General features: G+C 49.7%; 3 protein-coding genes across 3 annotated transcripts; 2 read left to right on the plus strand and 1 right to left on the minus strand.

The window, feature by feature from the left end:
* Window positions 1-6: 6 nt before the first annotated feature.
* On the minus strand, window positions 7-2,325 carry N7503_000249 (uncharacterized protein; the record flags this gene model as incomplete). Its single annotated transcript, XM_057059810.1, has 7 exons — window positions 7-642; window positions 699-852; window positions 905-983; window positions 1,040-1,166; window positions 1,217-1,281; window positions 1,335-1,436; window positions 1,485-2,325. 7 exons carry the CDS (start codon window positions 2,323-2,325, stop codon window positions 7-9), a joined length of 2,004 nt encoding a protein of 667 aa, XP_056926733.1.
* Window positions 2,326-4,726: 2,401 nt separating this feature from the next.
* N7503_000250 (uncharacterized protein) lies at window positions 4,727-9,404 on the plus strand (the record flags this gene model as incomplete). Its single annotated transcript, XM_057059811.1, has 3 exons — window positions 4,727-5,185; window positions 5,280-8,437; window positions 8,489-9,404. 3 exons carry the CDS (start codon window positions 4,727-4,729, stop codon window positions 9,402-9,404), a joined length of 4,533 nt encoding a protein of 1,510 aa, XP_056926734.1.
* A 1,297-nt stretch (window positions 9,405-10,701) lies between these two features.
* Window positions 10,702-17,332, plus strand: N7503_000251 (putative tRNA-splicing endonuclease; the record flags this gene model as incomplete). The annotated part of the gene is made up of 4 exons (XM_057059812.1): window positions 10,702-10,724; window positions 10,791-16,992; window positions 17,068-17,172; window positions 17,237-17,332. 4 exons carry the CDS (start codon window positions 10,702-10,704, stop codon window positions 17,330-17,332), a joined length of 6,426 nt encoding a protein of 2,141 aa, XP_056926735.1.
* Between the last annotated feature and the right edge of the window lie 976 nt (window positions 17,333-18,308).

Genomic DNA, 18,308 nt, shown 5'->3' on the forward strand with positions numbered 1-18,308 from the left:
TCAATATCATCCGTGTCGACGGATCGGCATCGATGTTTCATCAAGCGGATCTATGGTCTTGGTCTTAAAAAAATGACTTTGAATATTGCCATTCGTCTTTTTCGCATATGGTGCGAACAAGGTATTCTTAGGCTGAGGTCGGGACCGGACGGAGTAGACCATGCGGTAATGGACGGATTCAAGTGTTTCTTTGGCCAACATCCGTTTCAGGTGGGAAGCTCCAGTGTCTTCGATCGAGTTGAAAATTCTCTTGATCCGCTTTGCGAGAGCATCAACGGCCTCGTTGAAATCCTCGTCTGTCTTGTCTTGCCTGTATCTCAAATCATATAGAGTAGTGTTGATAGCGATGTCCAAAAGGATGGCGTTGGCTGTTAATTCGCCATAGTCATAGTCACCCTTTGCCTTGTGTACTTTCACGTGGAACCGCTCATCACCAATTAAAGAGCCAGCCAGGCGTTGCAGATCCAGGACATCCTGGATGGGTTCCATCAACGGAGAGGGGTTTCGAAGTAAGAATGCCACGGCGAGACGGTATCGGAGCCGCGATATCCACATAGTCGTAGGGAGAATGTGTTGCAGCATGCGACTTTGAAATTGCGAATCCCGAAAGGTCTCGTATATGGTCGTACAGATTCGATGTTCCTGAATGGTTTCATTAGTAGCCAGAAATGAAGGATACGGATAGCAGGACTACGTACCGTCTCCTCGGCATCGGGTTTCGGTACGCTTTGCAAAAGGGCACCGACACAGCTTTGAAGTTCCGAGCGGATCATGTCGTTTGCCGTAAGTGAAGTGTCCAAAGTTATGCGCAGCAGGATTTGAATTGCATGCTCCCGGGTGTCGTTGGCAAACCTATATGCTTGTCAGTCGAATGGTCAGATAATAAGAAGGTATTGAAACTCACAATTGAGCAGCATCCCGAAGCAAATGGAAGATAGAAAGTAGAATGGCACGATCCTTCAATGCAGGCTCGTGGTAGCTTGCTATCAAGAACTTGTGAGAATGTCGTAGGAAGAAAACGGTGGAAGACAAATCTTACGATCGTATGAGTCTTCAACGATGGGTTCCGAAATGCTTAAAGCTTGTGGTTTTGCGCCCAGTGATTCAAAAAGTTGATTGATGTGATCCGGACGAATGATAGATTTTATCCGTGCAGCATCGGGTTGCTGGTCTGATAGTCAGTCATGAATATGCAGAGTAAATTGGGATGATTTACTTTTGGAATGACCGTCAACACCCTAACGTAGGCTTGTCTCAACTCTTCCCGAGGCTCAAGAGGGACTATTCAACGGTTAGATTTCAAAAGAAGAAACAGAAGGAATTTCAAACTATACCAGAGCGAAGAAGCCACAGCATGAACTCATCTGGTAGGCGTTGCAATGAGGCCGTAAATTCAAGAAAGCCAGATTGAAAGGCACGTTCTCGGGACTCAGGCTCTATCAAATTGATTAGCTTGGTTTGGAGGACTTCTTAGCAACACTAACCATGTAGAGATGCTAGTTGCGAATCGAGATTGAATAGATTCTTGGGAAATTCTACCCCAACTGGCGCCGCCTGGTTTTGATTTAAGAACCGCCAGACTTTGTCTATATTAAGAGCGTCGGTTCTTCGAACAGCATCCATTAGACGCCGAGCACCCATGCCATCATCGTCTTCATTTTCTCCCAGCACTGACGTCAACATATCTTCGTGTAGGCCGGTGTTCCCACCAGTATCAGATATCTTCCGTGTGGCATTGCGCAGAGCATCGAAGGCGGCTTTCTCCTTGGCGACATTGGCTTCTATCTCATCATCATCAACAGCCTCGTGTACGAGGGAGTCGATGTTATTTTTGTATTTCTTTGGTGTTGTTGTGATATGTCTCGGCGCAGAGAGAAATTTGGGTGGGTCAGGCTTCTTGCCTGCCTTTCCAAATATTAGAGCAGGGTCAAATACTGAACTGTCCGAATCCGATTCTTCTCCATCGGAGCTGATGACAACTTCCTTTCCCCCTTTGATAATGCGCTGGGACGGTTGATGACCTCCATTCACCGATGACGGTAAGGCTTCGTCCGTACTTTGAACACTTTGGAAGCTTTGCGTCGGCGTGGGGGTGGAGGCTCTATCATTTACTGATTGGCTAAGCGACGACTTGAGCTGGTCGCCTGGGCCATCGTCGGGTTCAATAGTGAGATCAATAAATGACGAGGTCCGCGGGGATGACTGCGAATCGCGGGGCTGAAATCGTATCTTTTCCGGAGTAAGATGTTGATTTAGGTTAGCGAATCCGGGACGATTAAAGAAATCCGTAATCTTTCTTGGCGTGGTCTGCCCCATTTTCTCCATCCTGGAAGTTGATGGAGCAGAGAAAAAAAAGGGCGAATTTCCACTATCTTCATTGCAAATTGATCTCCGCGTCGCGTGAAAGACCGGCGCGAAGTCACGTGACTAAATGTCACCAATTTGGGCACCTTCTTTGTTGCCTCTTCTCTTTGACGGTCATATATCCCTTTCTTTTGTACTCATTTCTTGTTTGAGAACACTGGTAATTCAAAAAAATTGGCCAAATCATGCTTATTTGACAAGGTCATGGCTTAGGAGTATTCCCTGTACATGCTGGTCCTTCTTATTTATATATGAGCCCCCGCTTACAAGCCACTTGCTGTCCACTGCCCAAGAAGCGCAGTTGATCGAGGGCTCTGGCCTTGCATTGTATCTACTGAGTTCACCTTGAACCAGTTTCATTCGTTGTAACGAGTGTAAAGTCAGGGGTAGTGTCGATCCGATGTATAAAATTTTACAGAATCTGAGCGCCGGCACATAGACTCCACTATGGAGTTCGCGGTCGATCGCGCTGACGACGCATTGTCATGCTTTTATTGGGCTTTGCACGGTTCGTCATCCTGTAATCTCGCTCGCAAGCTTCATTTCGCCTCGGATCATTGGATGATTCGAGATGCCAAGGTGGTATTCCTAGGCAGAGATATATGTATCCCATCAATCCCCACCTGCCAGTAGATAGTAAACAAAGCACGGGTGCAGACTAGTCCATAAAATCTCTTAGTGATCACCGGGGCCCGCCCAGGACCACAGGACGCCTATAGTGCTCTGAGCCCCAAGCGACATCTGGACTGGCTCGTCCGTGAGCTTCCGGTCTGACAAGAAAAAAAAAGGGGGTCTTCCATAGAGAAAGCCCATGCATCTGGCATTCTGATTGGAAACCCAGAGAATCAATGAACACGGCGCTTGATTATTTTACACGAGATTACTAACCTACACTAACTTTATAATGGGCAGTCTTAATCGAGGCGTTATAGAAGACGACTCGAAATTGGGGCACCTTAAATCACGGAGTTACAGTAGAAATGGCAGTCTGACTAAGGTGGATCAGACGCTCGTGCCGTGTTAGTTTCAGGCTCGACGATCCGACAAGTGCCAAACTTCCAAGGTTGCACGATCGGTATCGGACTGGTCTCAGCGAGTACATCGGGAAAAGTTAGCTCCGTTGTAACCACGGTGTCCAGATCAATCAATACGAGCCCATGTGGGAAATATTGTAACAGAAGACTGGGGCTTGGGCGGGGGCCAACGCCGTGTACCCGGCCAATGATGGAGCTAACGTGGGAATAGATGGGGAGTGCAGAAGTATGAGCGCATAAACCGCCCCGGGGCCAATTTATTATTATCATAATAATATGCAAGCTCCGCGGCTGTGCTATTTACTCCGTACATGTTCCGTACCAGAGGGGCCGGAACTAAGGAAATAACCATAAGAAGCAACATGGTAAATCCTTCGATCCGATTAACCTAAAATGTTCATTCATTTGCCTCCTGGTCCCTGATTTCCACTAAAGGAACCCGAGTATACAGACTGACTGCCGAAGATCCTGACCCGTCATTGTTGCCACAATCAGAAATTTAGGCGTTGAACCAGACAACAGGGCTGGGAAGAGCCGGAACGAGGCTGGCCGTGTATGGTAAGATATACGAAATATTACCGGATTTATCAGCTTTCATGCCGAGTCCGCCGGGGCCAACTTCAACGGGATTATCCTGGATGTAATAATGCTATATCATATGAAGGACATAGATGATCGAGATCGGATGGGGAAAACATTCAAGATGAGCTCCAATATATTCTTTTTCATCATTACTATCAGATTGAATTGGCCCAGTTCACACAATAACAAAGAAACTCCTGCGCCAAGGCTCCCGCTGACCAAGCGCGGCATGTTGTCGTACCGAGATTGTAATTATACTGTAATCTCGTTGTAAGCAAGGCCAACGGGCGCGGATTGGAAATTCCCCAAAGCTGGTCCAACCCAAAGCATCTTCATCATCCTGGTCTCTCTCCCTCAAAAAAGGAAAAAAAGGATTAATCCTCCGTTTATCCCTCCCCCCTTTCTCTACATCCTACATGGACCCTCGTGGGTGAAACCTCCCCCCCTTTTTCTAGTCGATCTCGTCTATCAACTCGAACTATCCCTTACCGTCGATATCGAAATCCCGCTAGAACTCGCCCGCGCGCCTCTTCTGTCTCTGTCCCTTCGAAATCAACGATTCGATCCACCCTCGAATGCCATTGCTAGCGTGATCTTCTCTCCCTTTGCGACTCGAGATTAATCCGACAAGGTTACGCCACAGACGGTATTGGATCCCGGCTACAAGAAACCGGATAGTCGTTGTCCCCTCTATCCCAGGAATCTCGTGAAGTTATATGCCCAGCCTGGGCGCACCCGTGGCCTAAATGGCTTCTGTGCGCTTCCCTGGAGAGGATTATACCGAGGCCACTAGTGAGATTGGTGAGGTCCCTAGCAACGTCTCGAAACCGACTCAGCGACAAAGATGGGCTACCACACGTCAGACCGGCACCGGCGGCGTGCGGAAACGTGTCTCCATCATCGACCGTTTCCACAAGCGACACGAGACGAGAGATGAAAAGCGCAGGTCCAATAACAGCGCCGTTTCTGACGACGCTGTATCCACCAACGGTGCTGAAACCCCCAATGGAGAGGCGCGAACGATCTACTTCAACGTCCCGATCCCTGAATCCGAGCGCGATGAAGAGGGCCATCTGAATTTCGCCTACCCCCGCAACAAGATCCGGACTGCCAAGTATACCGCGCTCACGTTCGTGCCGAAAAACATCTTCCTGCAATTTCACAACATTGCAAATATCTATTTCTTGTTCGTCATTATTCTCAACGTACGTCAGCCCAAAAAATGCCCCCTCAATGAAAAGATGAAGAAAGGGAAATGCAGCACAATGTAGTGAGTATATGAAGCTGACTTGAATTTAGTTTTTCTCCATTTTCGGTGCCAACAATCCCGGTTTGAACGCCGTCCCCCTAATTGTGATTATTGTCGTGACTGCCATCAAGGACGCCATTGAGGATTGGGGCCGCACGGTGTCCGACAACCAGGTCAACAACTCCCCTGTATATCGCCTGATTGAATGGAATAATGTGAACTCGACCGAGGACAACATTTCGACTTGGCGCCGATTCAAGAAAGCCTGTACCCGAGGCATCATCAAGGCCTACAAGTCCACTGCGGCTGTTTTCACCAAGAAGACCGAAGAGGAAGCCGCCGAGGACGGCCAGCGACGAGAATCATTCCTGACTACAGCGGACCAACGGGCGTCTATTTACTCCAACCGCGACTCCATGGCCGCCGATGTTGCCATTCCAATGACTGAGGTTCAGTCACCCCAACCCGAGGCTCGTGAAAACTGGGGTAACCCTGAAAACAAATTCCTCTCGCCCAACAGCGCTGCAAGGGAAAGCATGGCAGCACCCGTGTCCGATAAGAAAACCGGAAGCGTGTTGGACAATTCGAAGCAAACACCCGGCACTGCTCGATTCAAGCGGGACTACTGGAAGAACCTTCAAGTCGGTGATTTCGTTCGATTGTATAACGAAGACCCCATCCCCGCCGATATTGTGATTCTGTCGACCTCGGATCCGGACGGAGCCTGCTATGTTGAAACCATGGGCCTGGATGGCGAGACGAACTTGAAGGTTCGCCAAGCACTCCACTGTGGTCGTCAGGTTCGACATGCTCGCGACTGTGAAAAGGCCGAGTTCACCATTGAGAGTGAGGCGCCCCACCCTAACCTGTACTCTTACAATGGTGCCATTCGGTGGGACCAACGTGACCCGAACTTCCCAGAAGCTCCTCGCAAGGAAATGGTAGAGCCAATCACCATCAATAACATGCTACTCCGAGGTTGCTCTCTGCGCAGTACTGAATGGATTCTCGGTGTGGTCGTCTTCACCGGTGGAGAGAGCAAGATCATGCTCAACTCGGGCGCGACTCCCGCTAAACGTGCTCGCTTGGCTAGAGATCTCAACTGGAACGTCGTCTACAATTTCTTCATTCTGTTCTTGATGTGTCTCGTTGCTGGTATCGTCAACGGTCTTGCGTGGGGTTCCAACGATGAGTCCTTGGACTTTTTCGATTACGGTTCGTACGGAGGCAGCCCTCCAGTGACCGGTATCGTCACTTTCTGGACGGCCGTGATTTTGTTCCAGAACTTAGTGCCCATCTCGCTCTACATTTCTCTTGAAATCGTCCGAACCATCCAGGCTGTCTTTATCCACAGTGATATTTTCATGTACTACGAGAAATTGGGGCTCTACTGTGTACCCAAATCGTGGAACATCTCCGACGACGTGGGGCAAGTGGAGTACATCTTCTCCGACAAGACCGGTACATTGACACAAAACGTTATGGAATTCAAGAAGAGCACAATCAATGGTGTGTCCTACGGTGAAGCCTACACCGAGGCCCAGATTGGTATGAGGCGACGCGAAGGAGCCAACGCCGACGAGGAAGCTGCTCAGGCTCGCGAGCAGATCGCGGCTGATGGAAAGAGAATGCTCGAAGGGCTGCGCCGAATTCATGATAACCCGTACCTGCGTGATGAAAATCTGACTTTCGTGGCACCGAATTTCGTTGACGATATTGACGGCCAATCTGGTGAAGAGCAACAAGCAGCTGTCGAGCATTTCATGCTGGCCTTAGCACTGTGCCATACTGTCATCACTGAGCACACCCCGGGTGATCCCCCTCAGATTGAGTTCAAGGCCCAGTCGCCTGACGAAGCTGCCCTGGTTAGCACTGCTCGGGACTGTGGTTTCACCGTCCTTGGTCGTTCCGGCGATGATCTGCTTCTGAACGTCATGGGTGTGGAGCGTACCTACACCGTATTGAACACACTCGAGTTCAACTCCTCACGTAAGCGAATGAGTGCGATTATTCGCATGCCCGACGGCACCATCCGCCTTTTCTGCAAGGGTGCTGATAGCATCATCTATTCTCGACTGGCGCGTGGCAAGCAGCAGGACCTTAGACGCAAGACTGCCGAGCACCTGGAGGAGTACGCTAAAGAAGGTCTGCGTACTCTGTGCGTCGCTGACCGACTTTTGAGCGAAGAAGAATATCAGGCCTGGAACAAGGAACACGATATTGCAGCTGCTGCGATCGTTGACCGTGAGGAAAAACTGGAGAAGGTCTCAAGCGAGATTGAGCAGGAGCTCATGCTCATTGGTGGAACTGCTATCGAGGATCGATTGCAAGACGGCGTCCCGGATACCATTCAACTCCTTGCTGATGCCGGTATTAAGCTGTGGGTTTTGACTGGTGACAAGGTGGAAACAGCTATCAACATCGGTTTCTCGTGCAACCTCCTGAACAATGACATGGAACTGATTGTTCTTAACATCGGCGAGAATCAGATTGCGCAAGCAAACGCCGAGCTTGACAAACACCTTGCAACCTTTGGCCTGACTGGTTCCGATGAGGAGCTTGTTGCGGCCCGTGCAGACCACACCCCGCCTGAACCCACCCATGCTGTCATCGTTGATGGTGAAACCCTCAAACTGATGCTAGACGACGAACTGAAGCAGAAATTCCTCCTCTTGTGCAAGCAATGCAAGGCTGTTCTCTGCTGCCGTGTCAGTCCTGCCCAGAAAGCCGCTGTTGTCAACATGGTCCGCCACGGTCTCGACATCATGGCTCTCTCCATTGGTGACGGTGCCAACGACGTTGCTATGATCCAGGAAGCCGACGTAGGTGTCGGTATCGCTGGTGAAGAAGGTCGACAGGCTGTTATGTCCTCTGATTATGCCATTGGACAGTTCCGATTCCTTCAGCGTCTGCTTCTTGTTCATGGAAGATGGTCTTACCGCCGCTTGGGAGAGTGTACTGCCAATTTCTTCTACAAAAACCTGGTGTGGACCTTTGCGCTCTTCTGGTACTGTATCTACAACCAGTTCGACTGCTCTTATCTGTTCGACTACACCTACATCGTTTTGGTCAACTTGGCTTTCACCTCCCTTCCAGTTATCTTCATGGGTATCTTCGACCAAGATGTCGATGACAGAGTGTCTCTTGCCGTGCCCCAGCTTTACATGCGGGGTATCGAGCGCAAGGAATGGTCTCAACTCAAATTCTGGTATGTCTCTTCATACAATTTTCTTACTACATGAGTGCTAATTTTCTGCAGGTTATATATGGCCGATGGATTGTATCAGTCGGTGATCTGCTTTTTCATGCCCTACATGCTCTACGAGGTGGCAAACTTTGCCAGCGACAATGGTCGCGACATTGCGGATCGATCGCGTATGGGTATCCTCGTGGCTACCTGTGCCGTTCTTGCTAGTAACATCTACATTCTGATGAACACCTATCGATGGGACTGGTTTACCGTTTTAATCAACGGTATCAGCTGCCTGTTGATTTTCTTCTGGACCGGTATCTATACGTCATTCACTGCCTCTGGCCAATTCTACAAGGGAGCCTCCGAGGTTTATGGTGCATTCAGTTTCTGGGTTATACTACTTGTGACCCTCATGATTGCCCTGCTGCCCCGCTTCTCGTACAACGCTTTCCAGAAAGTGTTCTTCCCTCTGGATGTGGATATCGTCCGCGAGCAGGTCACTATGGGAAAATACAAGCATCTGGAGGATGTTGACGATTTTATGCCTATCAAACCCGCCGTGGTACCTGCCAACAGCGACGGGTCAGCGACTTCCTCAGAACTGGCCAAGCCCATCCAGCCCACGATGAAGCAGGATCCGGAAATTCCAGACGATGACCGGAATTACTACCCACCGACGGTGTCAGTTACCCACGCTACTCATGCGAACGGTCATATTCCTCGCAGTCAGAACGGGAGCAATGGCACTAACTATTCCGCCAGCCTAGACCAGAACCCTCGCCCCCAGTCGGTGGACTACGTCCGACGATCCCATGATCGAACCCGGCATTCGTTCGAGCGGGTTCGACAAAGCTTCGAGGCCAGCAACGATTTCACTTCCGCCGCCATGTTGCACCGAATGGAATCCAGCCATAACGAGGTCGCTCAAGATCCCTTCAAAAATCCCGAAGAGCTTCCTGCACATAATAATAACATGTTTTGAGAAGGCGCAGCGAATTTTGCATAGACTTGCTCTGACGACCCGTCCGTGATGACCACACTTTTTCTTTTCTTAGTCGGCTACCTTGATTGCGTTCTCTTCGGATTTTCTTGTTGACTTTACATCCATATTCATGAGCTATACGCCGTGGTGTTTTCTTTTCCACCCCATTATTTCTTTTTGTTTCCATCCCATTCACAGCCTTGATATTCCCCTGATAGAAAGCAGGCGTTTGGTATACATTTGGCTGGAGGCACGGCGCATACTTCTTTATCGCTTTCTGTCTGATCTTCGTTTCCATTCCCACTCACTTCGACCCATAACAGTCCCGATCTGGTGGCTGTATTTTCTTTCCTGTCTGCTTTCATCTGTCTTATAGTGACACTTGCTGTTTGTACAAAAGCGTTTTTGTCATATTGCACGACGCCTGCATTTAATGGTCTTCTCTCAATGTGATCCATTTCAGGAAATAACTCCTTCGGCTTCTCTACTTGGTCTGTTTGCCTTCCTATGGGAAGTTCAGACATGGCCAGGGAATGATACTCATGTATTATATTCTACGCCATGCGAACAGAACTGTATACGATTATCTATGAATTGTTATGTGTCATCTAGATCTGGTGTAGATACTCACTAGAAAGTGTTCATTTAAATTCAACTTCGTAGAGAGCAGATATTTAACAGAAATCCCAATGGAGTATAAATGAAGCGCGTCGCGTCTACCCGAGGCCCTTACCGCCTTGCTGTCCCGCCAATGACATGACTGGATTGTACTGCCCGCGTTTATTACTGACGATTTTCTGTCTGAACTTCAATGCGTTAGGAGTGATTGCATTATCGGGCGTTTGCATTTGCGTGAGACACCTGAGGTCTTGTTTCTTCTGCATAGACCCGAATAGATACGACTGATTCCTCTTGATTCGTGTCTTGCCATTCCAATCCCCAGCGAACCGACCTTTTCTTCACCCTTCTCCATCGTCACGTCCTACGGACAGGTGACAGGTCCACTTGAAAGCTCAATTCTTATTGCTGTTCGCCCTCTGTAATAGAGTGACCTGACTGCTGTGTGTCTGGCAGTATGCGCTGACTGCCGTGACGACCACTAAATCCCTAAAATCTCCGCACAGCAATAAGTTCGTTTTACAACAACCTCAGTCTCGGTGTCTTCCTTCTTCCCAACGGCCCACTTCGAAGTCCCCTGACTCTCCAGAGTCGATGCGCTAGACTACTTGTTTGACTTGAAGAAATGTGGGGAGATTTGGCAGTCCAAAATCAGTGCCTCTACATCTAAGTTGTTGTCATGGAGTTTGTGGACGCGATTGGGTGAGTGATCAAGGCTGGATCTTGAGTGCGCACCAGCACTAGCTGACAGAACATTTGTGAATACAGAGAGCTCAAAGCCCTTCCGGAAGGCACACACCTTCTATGCCCGCGACAAAATGAAGATGACTATGGAAGATACGATGATTTGGGCCAAGTGAACGAAGATGGGAAAAAAGTGAAGGACCTCGTGGTGGAGGCCAAGGCCCGCAAGGAGAAGTTTCTTTCTTCTATGCGTATTCTTGCCTACAATGCGGACGGTGTCGAGGAGCTGCAAGCTTGGGTTTTAAGCAGACTAGATGACTCCCTCGAGAAATGTGATCTCTGTATAAAGGAGTACTACACAGGGAAGATCTGGCTTATGGAGCTTCTCAAGGAGAACTACCAAGAGGCAGATATCGAGGCATTTGCTCAGCGGGTTGATGAGTGGGACATCAAGCGCATTACGCGAAACTTGACAAATGCTACCGCGCAGCTTAAAAGTGTTCCGCCGCAACAGATTGCGCTCGATACCTTGGACCGGGCGTCTTTGCTGGCCATTTTCGAGACTTTGAGCTGTGAGGCCATGCTTCGCAGTGACAGTCTCCTGCAAGATTATTTCGATGAACCCTTCAAGCTCATCCAGACAAAACGGACACTGAAGATCTCAGACTACGTCCCAGCTGTCACCCGCTTTTTGTTTGACTCGAACCAGCTTCGTAGCTTCTGGGCGATCTCAACGTGGACTCGCTTCAATCGTCCTCCGACAACCTTGGAATTCGAATGGGCGCTTCGTGATGGAATTCTCAGCGCACTGCAGGCTGCCTCCCAACAACCCCCACAGATGCCGCTCATTCAGCGTCTGTGGCGTGGAATGCAGCTCATTTTGAAAAAACTGGACAAGGAGCAAATCACGCATCAGCTTCGGGCCTTGGACATTGACCCTTGCCGTCTTTCCGTCGACCACTTGGCCATTCCAACTCCAGGCCTACGATTCCTCCTTAACACCATGCAGATCTTCCTAGAAAAGGCCCCGACCGACTTCTGGGATGCCATGCAGACCATATCACCGCAGGCACTCATTGAGCAGACCTTCCATAATCCTCAGTTCAGTGCCTTCTTGATGCAGGTTCAAGAGGGAGAACCATGGGACAAGTCCGTCCTGAAAGACATTTTATCATGGATCAGTCCGTTCTTGACATCTTTAAAAGGCGCTCATCAACCATCGGCTTGTCGTGCCTTGGCTTTGCCATTATTGAAACGCTTCCAAGATCCGAAGTTTCCGAACTTGGCCCGGTATCATTGTTTCCACTCTGGGTTACTCAGCCTCTTGCACACTTTACGGTTCTTCACAGATGATGAAGCGTCACGAGGATCAGTCGCACGAGTGGTCCTGAAAGAGACTATGGAAGTGTTGGGAGATACCATCCATATCATTCTAAATCCTCCGACGTTCGCTATTGAGACACAACTGCAGAAGAATATCGTGTCGCTGTGCATGGATGTTGTTCGTAATACCTTGGCCCTCGAGTGCCAATCACTCAAGAGCGACTACGAGGTCATCTTGAGACAAGGCACTCTCTCGCATGGAGTTTCTACGTACTCGGCACCTATCTGGGAGGCAGTTATCAGACACCTCCACCCTAACAACTTATCCTTGTCTCAATCTGCTCTTCTGGGAATCCTGCCGTTAGTGGGACTGGAGGGATTCCCCACGCCCTCGAAGGGTGAAGGGAACCCAGAGAAGAAGCACTTCAATACGATCTACGGACATCTTACAAAGCTGTCCTGCCAGATTGTTGAACGTCTGTCTGACTTCCCGCCAGAGCATTTAAACCAGTTGTTCTCAGTGCAAGACACGGCCAGCGCACTGATCTCAGCATTATTCGCTGCTGACTTGGACACATATCAAGCCTCTGTTGACTTGATCAAGAACGTGAGCGGTCAATCTGCTCGACGCGATGCGATCTCTCATTTACTGGACACTTTCTTCCTACCGACGATGTATGGGCTCAGTTGGTCATTCCGCCGAATTTCCAACATGAAGACGTTTGCCCCCGCCCCTCGAATGCTCCATACAGGCACCGATATCGTAGAGATTCTGTGTAATAGTCAGACTGGTATGCTTCGAACGCGCAGCCTTACCGATCGTAAGGAGATCCTGTCATTGCAGAAATTGTGGGAATTCCTATGGTCGGCATTGAGCACAATCTTCGACGAGACGGAGGCCTGGCACCTTCGAGGCAATGACAAGTCTGTCATGCTAGAGTTCTGTCGCGACACGATCCAATTTGCGGATTTCCTCTTCGATCAGTATGGAGTATTCTTGGGTGCCCTAGGAGGAACGGAATCCGAGCAGAAATCAGTATCTGAGAACTTCCTCAACTCTCCCAACCGTACCATGAATGCCATGGTGAAATGGTTGAGATTAAAGGATGAGTATCTAGCCAATACTCTAGTGGGCCTCGTAGCTAAGCTATTGCGGAGATTGGGTGCGCTCAATGTGGAGGTGACTGCAGAGACGGCGTTGAGATTCATTGAGGGTGTTGCAGTGAATGCTACCATCAAAACGATTCTCACCCCGCGTGACAAGGCCGAGCTGGTTAGGGCTTTGGAGGCATACCAAAAGAAGCCTGTGGTCACTGCTTCCACTGCCTCACTCAAGAAACAGTCTTCTATCACTGCGTTTGCCAAACCTTCTGATCCTTCACTTCCTCCCTCCCATACTCCCAGCGATGACGATTTCGACGACCTTCCTGATTCTACTCTTCTCGAACTGTCACGTTCGGTCGAATTGAATAAAGATCGTCGTGCCGCCCAAGCGAAGCGCAAACCTGACGCTCCCACTAAGATGGGGCTTTCCGCCCTGCACAGAGCTTTGCCGGTATCAAAGTATGGTGCACAGCCCCAGCCTGTACGCTCTACCGCAAACGATGTCACCAATGTCTTGTCTTTCCGTGAGAAACGTGAGCGCGAAAAGGAGGCTAAAAAGCGACGTGACCAAGTTGAGCTGGCACGTTTAAAGGGACATCTCCCTCATGGGGTCGCGGGGCAAACTGCCGAGCAAGGCTCAGGCTTAAAAGGTATTGGTATCATGGGTAAAGATCACGCAGTTCCTGCAGAGAGTATGATGGTTTCGTCCGGCTCTGACACTGATTCTTCGAGTGAAGATGAACTTGATACAGCCCTTTTCGGCGCCAAACCCAAGAAGCCAGAGGCTGTCTCCGCTTACGAACAGAGCAAGAAGCAATCCCTCCAGCAGATGCCCGTTAAGAAAGTTCGACGTCACCGTTCCATGAAGGATATGCGCGCTCGTCTAGCCCCGGATCTTGCGTTTCTACACCATGCCGTGTTGTCCTGGGACTACTTTGCAACTGGCGACCAACCTCCAAACGCTGATGGTATCGACTACGTCCAGGTGGCCAACAAGTACCGCTCTCCCAATGATTATCAGAGCACTTTTCAACCGTTGTTGATCCTGGAAGCCTGGCAAGGATTCCAACAGGCCAAGGAAGAAGGATCGTCCCGGCCATTTGAGGTTAAGGTCATGTCCCGATTGATCGTCGACTCCTGGATTGAATTCAGCACCCAGCCCTTGGGTGCTCCCGTGAAGGATTTCAGCCTCGGCGAAGGCGACCTGATTCTGTTCTCGAGCTCGTCAAACCCCACCGGGGATCCCAATGCTGGCCATCTTCTCGCGCGTGTTTGCGGCGTCAACCGCAAATCTGGAAAACAGGAAGTCACATATCGCACAAACCCAGGACCTGGAACCAACAAGTACCTCTCGTCATTCGCAACTGGATCTACTGCCTTTGCTGCGAAAATTACCTCATTGACGCCCGTGGAACGTGAATTCGGCGCCTTGAGTGCCCTCCAGTACTATGATTTATGCGAGGAAATCGTTCTGGCCAAACCCTCCCCCATCCTCACCTACGCGGAGGCGAAGCTCGAACCTTACATCAACAACTACCTCATCAACCTTGCCCAAGCCAAGGCAATCAAGTCTGCTATTGACAACGATGGATTCACCCTCATCCAGGGACCTCCTGGTTCAGGTAAAACCAAAACAATCACTGCTCTCATCGGCAGTCTCCTGACCGACAGCCTCGAAAAAAAGGGTGTTTCGATTGGAACGGGATACTCTTCTGCAAAATCCCCGCCTTCCCGAAAAATCTTAGTCTGTGCGCCCAGCAACGCTGCTGTGGATGAACTTGTCATGCGTTTGAAGAATGGGGTCAAGACCATCCATGGGCGTGAAGAGAAGATCTCAGTCGTTCGTCTTGGAAGAGGTGATGCGATCAACACCAATGTGCTCGATGTCACTCTGGATGAACTGGTCGCTGCTCGCCTGAACAAGGATCCCGCCTCTAATAGTACTGTTGATATGAAAAAGCTGTACGAGGAACACAAAAACACCGACACTGCGTTCAAAGAAGCTCGCTCGCGCCTAGATGAATGCAGAGCAAAGGGGCTACCCGCCCCAGAGGAGCTCGAGCGTGAGTTCGAACTGTTGAAAAAGAAGCGTGCTCAGGACAGTGCGGCTATCGACAAGGGTCGCGACCAATCTCATACCAATGTCCGTAATGCCGACTTACACAAAAAGCGTGTCCAGCAAGAGATCATCAACGGTGCCCACGTCATCTGCGCTACTCTCAGCGGTTCCGGTCACGACATCTTCCAGTCCATGAGTGTTGAGTTTGAAACCGTCATCATTGATGAGGCAGCCCAGTGTATCGAGCTGAGTGCCTTGATCCCTCTTAAATACGGTTGCCAAAAGTGTGTACTTGTTGGTGATCCGAAACAGCTGCCACCCACTGTCCTTTCCCGGATGGCGTCCAAATTCATGTATGAGCAGAGTTTGTTTGTTCGTATGCAGAAGAACCACCCACGCGACGTGCATCTGCTCGATACTCAGTATCGTATGCATCCAGATATCAGTCGCTTCCCCAGTGCTACTTTCTACGACGGCAAACTCCAGGATGGCCCTAGCATGGCTAAACTTAATACCCGTCCTTGGCATCAGAGTGAACTGCTCACTCCCTACCGATTTTTCGATGTTCAGGGTATGCATTCAAGTGAAGCCAAGGGCCACTCGCTGGTCAACTACGCAGAATTGCAAGTAGCTATGCAGTTGTACAACCGTCTGATTACTGATGTAAAGGAATACGACTTTGATGGCAAGATCGGTATCATCACGCCCTATAAGGGTCAGCTGAGAGAGATGAAAATCAAGTTCGCCCAACGATATGGCGAGGACATTCTCAAGAAAGTTGATTTCAACACAACCGATGCCTTCCAGGGACGTGAAAGTGAAATTATCATCTTCTCTTGTGTCCGTGCCTCAAACAGCAAGGGCATTGGTTTCTTGTCTGATATTCGTCGTATGAACGTCGGTCTTACACGTGCCAAAACCTCCCTCTGGGTTCTGGGTAACTCCCGGTCCTTGGAGCAGGGTGAGTTCTGGAATGGTCTTATAAAGGACGCACGCAATCGCAGCGTCTACACCGAAGGCAACATTGCCCGTCTACTGGAGCGACCGCAGTTCACCGGCTACAAGGAAGTCAAAATGGAAGAAGTCTATGAAGCTGAGCCCGAAGAAGCTCCGCAAACCCCCGCAGAATCCGTTGCCTCGATACCTTCGATCTCTCGTCCGTCCTCGGCGTCGATTGGCCTTGATTCTCGTTCGGTCTCGGTGTCAGCTTCGGCACGGGGCACTCCTCCCATTGCCCCTCCTGATGGACCCTCTGGTGGACATTCGGGCTTGGACAAATCCAAAATGTGTGGACTTTGTGGCAGTGCCGATCATTTCACCCACAATTGCGACAACGATGAAGCAAAGGCTACGGCTCGTGGACAATGCTTCCGATGCAAGAAAGATGGCCACACTAAGATGTTCTGCAACACTGAGCGCTGCACCGAGTGTGGAGAATTCGGCCACAGGATCTTCAATTGCCAGGCCCCACGATCCATATCCAAGGAGAGGAAGCTCCGTCTCCAGCGCGAAGAAGCCGACTTCAAGCAGGCACAGCGACAGCTGGCTGAGCGTCGACGCCAATCACAACTTGGCGATCATGATCGCAAGGTGCCTGTTATTCAGACGACTAACCCTACTGGTAAACCCATTGAGAATCCTGGAGGCAAACGAAAGCGTCCCGACTCTTCGGATCCAGAGGGCCCTAAGGCATCCCGCGCCCGCACGGAGAACAAACCACCAGCAAATGCTCCGAAAGGACCACGGGACAAAGCGCCAGCAAATGCTCCGAAAGGCTCACGAGCACCTGCTGCACCTACCGTAAGTTGCAGCAAACTGAATCGTTTTTGCTTACCTTTTTTTTATTTTTATTTTCCAATACTGACACGTCTGAAGGGCCTCATCAAGCCCTCGCGAGATGGGCCTGCTTACCCGAGCACAAACAAGCCCCCACCAACAGCCCCGACGCCAACAGCCCCGTCGGGACCGAAGGCCACGACAGTAAGTTCAACTGTGTTAGACGCAAATTGACCAGTCACCTAATCTATTATCTCAATTAATCTAGAACCCCAATGTTGGTCAACCTAAGCCACGTCCCCCAATGATGCGCAAGAAAAAACAAGCGGACCCATTCATTCGACCCAAGCCGCGACCAAAGTAAGATGCGTCTCGCCTTACTCCACTTTAACATACACTTTCTGTTCTATTATTCCGTGTACAAGGCCTTTCAAGGAGATAAATGTCACATGCCCTTTCCCCGAGCCTCATGATCGAAAAAGATCTTATCATTATTCTGTACTTAGCATGGCTCCCATCCGGAGCATCGGAGATAAAACCATAAAAAGAGTTCTGTCCCCACTAGGATCTATTCTATCGTAATGATCTGTAGATCCACTATCCTAAGTTCCGCATATTTAGGGAAACGTTGTTGGCGTGGGATACGGATTGTGGATGACAGGACAGTGGAGACCGAGGGTTGACACATCGCATGTCTTGCAGGAGAAGTTTCTTTCCTGGTTCTGAGAGGGGCATTTACGTGTGCTTATTCCAAGCTTCGGGATTTATTAATCCGCAAATATTCAGACTTCCAAAGTTTGCTCTTTCTTGCTGAGAAATGGTGGCGTTGCTGGATTGATTTCTTTTTCGATGCTGCTGCTATGCTTTGTTTTGCTAGTACATATTTCTTTTGTTGCAGTGTTGCTCAATATGCGACATCCATAAATACAAATCATAGAAGCGCATTCTGTATAGTCTGGAGAATCAACGCAATACTGCTTTATATATTAAATAAAGGATGAAAGTACAATGTGGTAGATCAGAAAAAGCTGCAAGGGCGGTGGATCGGGGAAAAGCGATAGTTCGCATATAGTGGCGATCCGAGAAAACCTTCCCTTCCCCTCAACACAACTCACCCAGGGTCCACTTAGTCCACTTAGTCCATGCAACAGCACCAAGTCTGAACGAAATCAGAAATCAGAATGGAGAAAAAACTTTCTCATGGGTACAGCACATCTTTGCGATCGTCTGTCTCTACCCGTCCCGGACATCCCTGAACATGATCTGCGCGGTGCGAACATCCGGATGGAAAGCTGATACCTCACATCCTGTCGTCGATTATACTTTACACTTTCAAGAAA

The sequence above is a fragment of the Penicillium pulvis genome, assembly GCF_028828015.1.
Source record: "Penicillium pulvis strain IBT 33274 chromosome Unknown contig_10_segment0_segment0, whole genome shotgun sequence".
NCBI classification, from domain to species: domain Eukaryota; kingdom Fungi; phylum Ascomycota; class Eurotiomycetes; order Eurotiales; family Aspergillaceae; genus Penicillium; species Penicillium pulvis.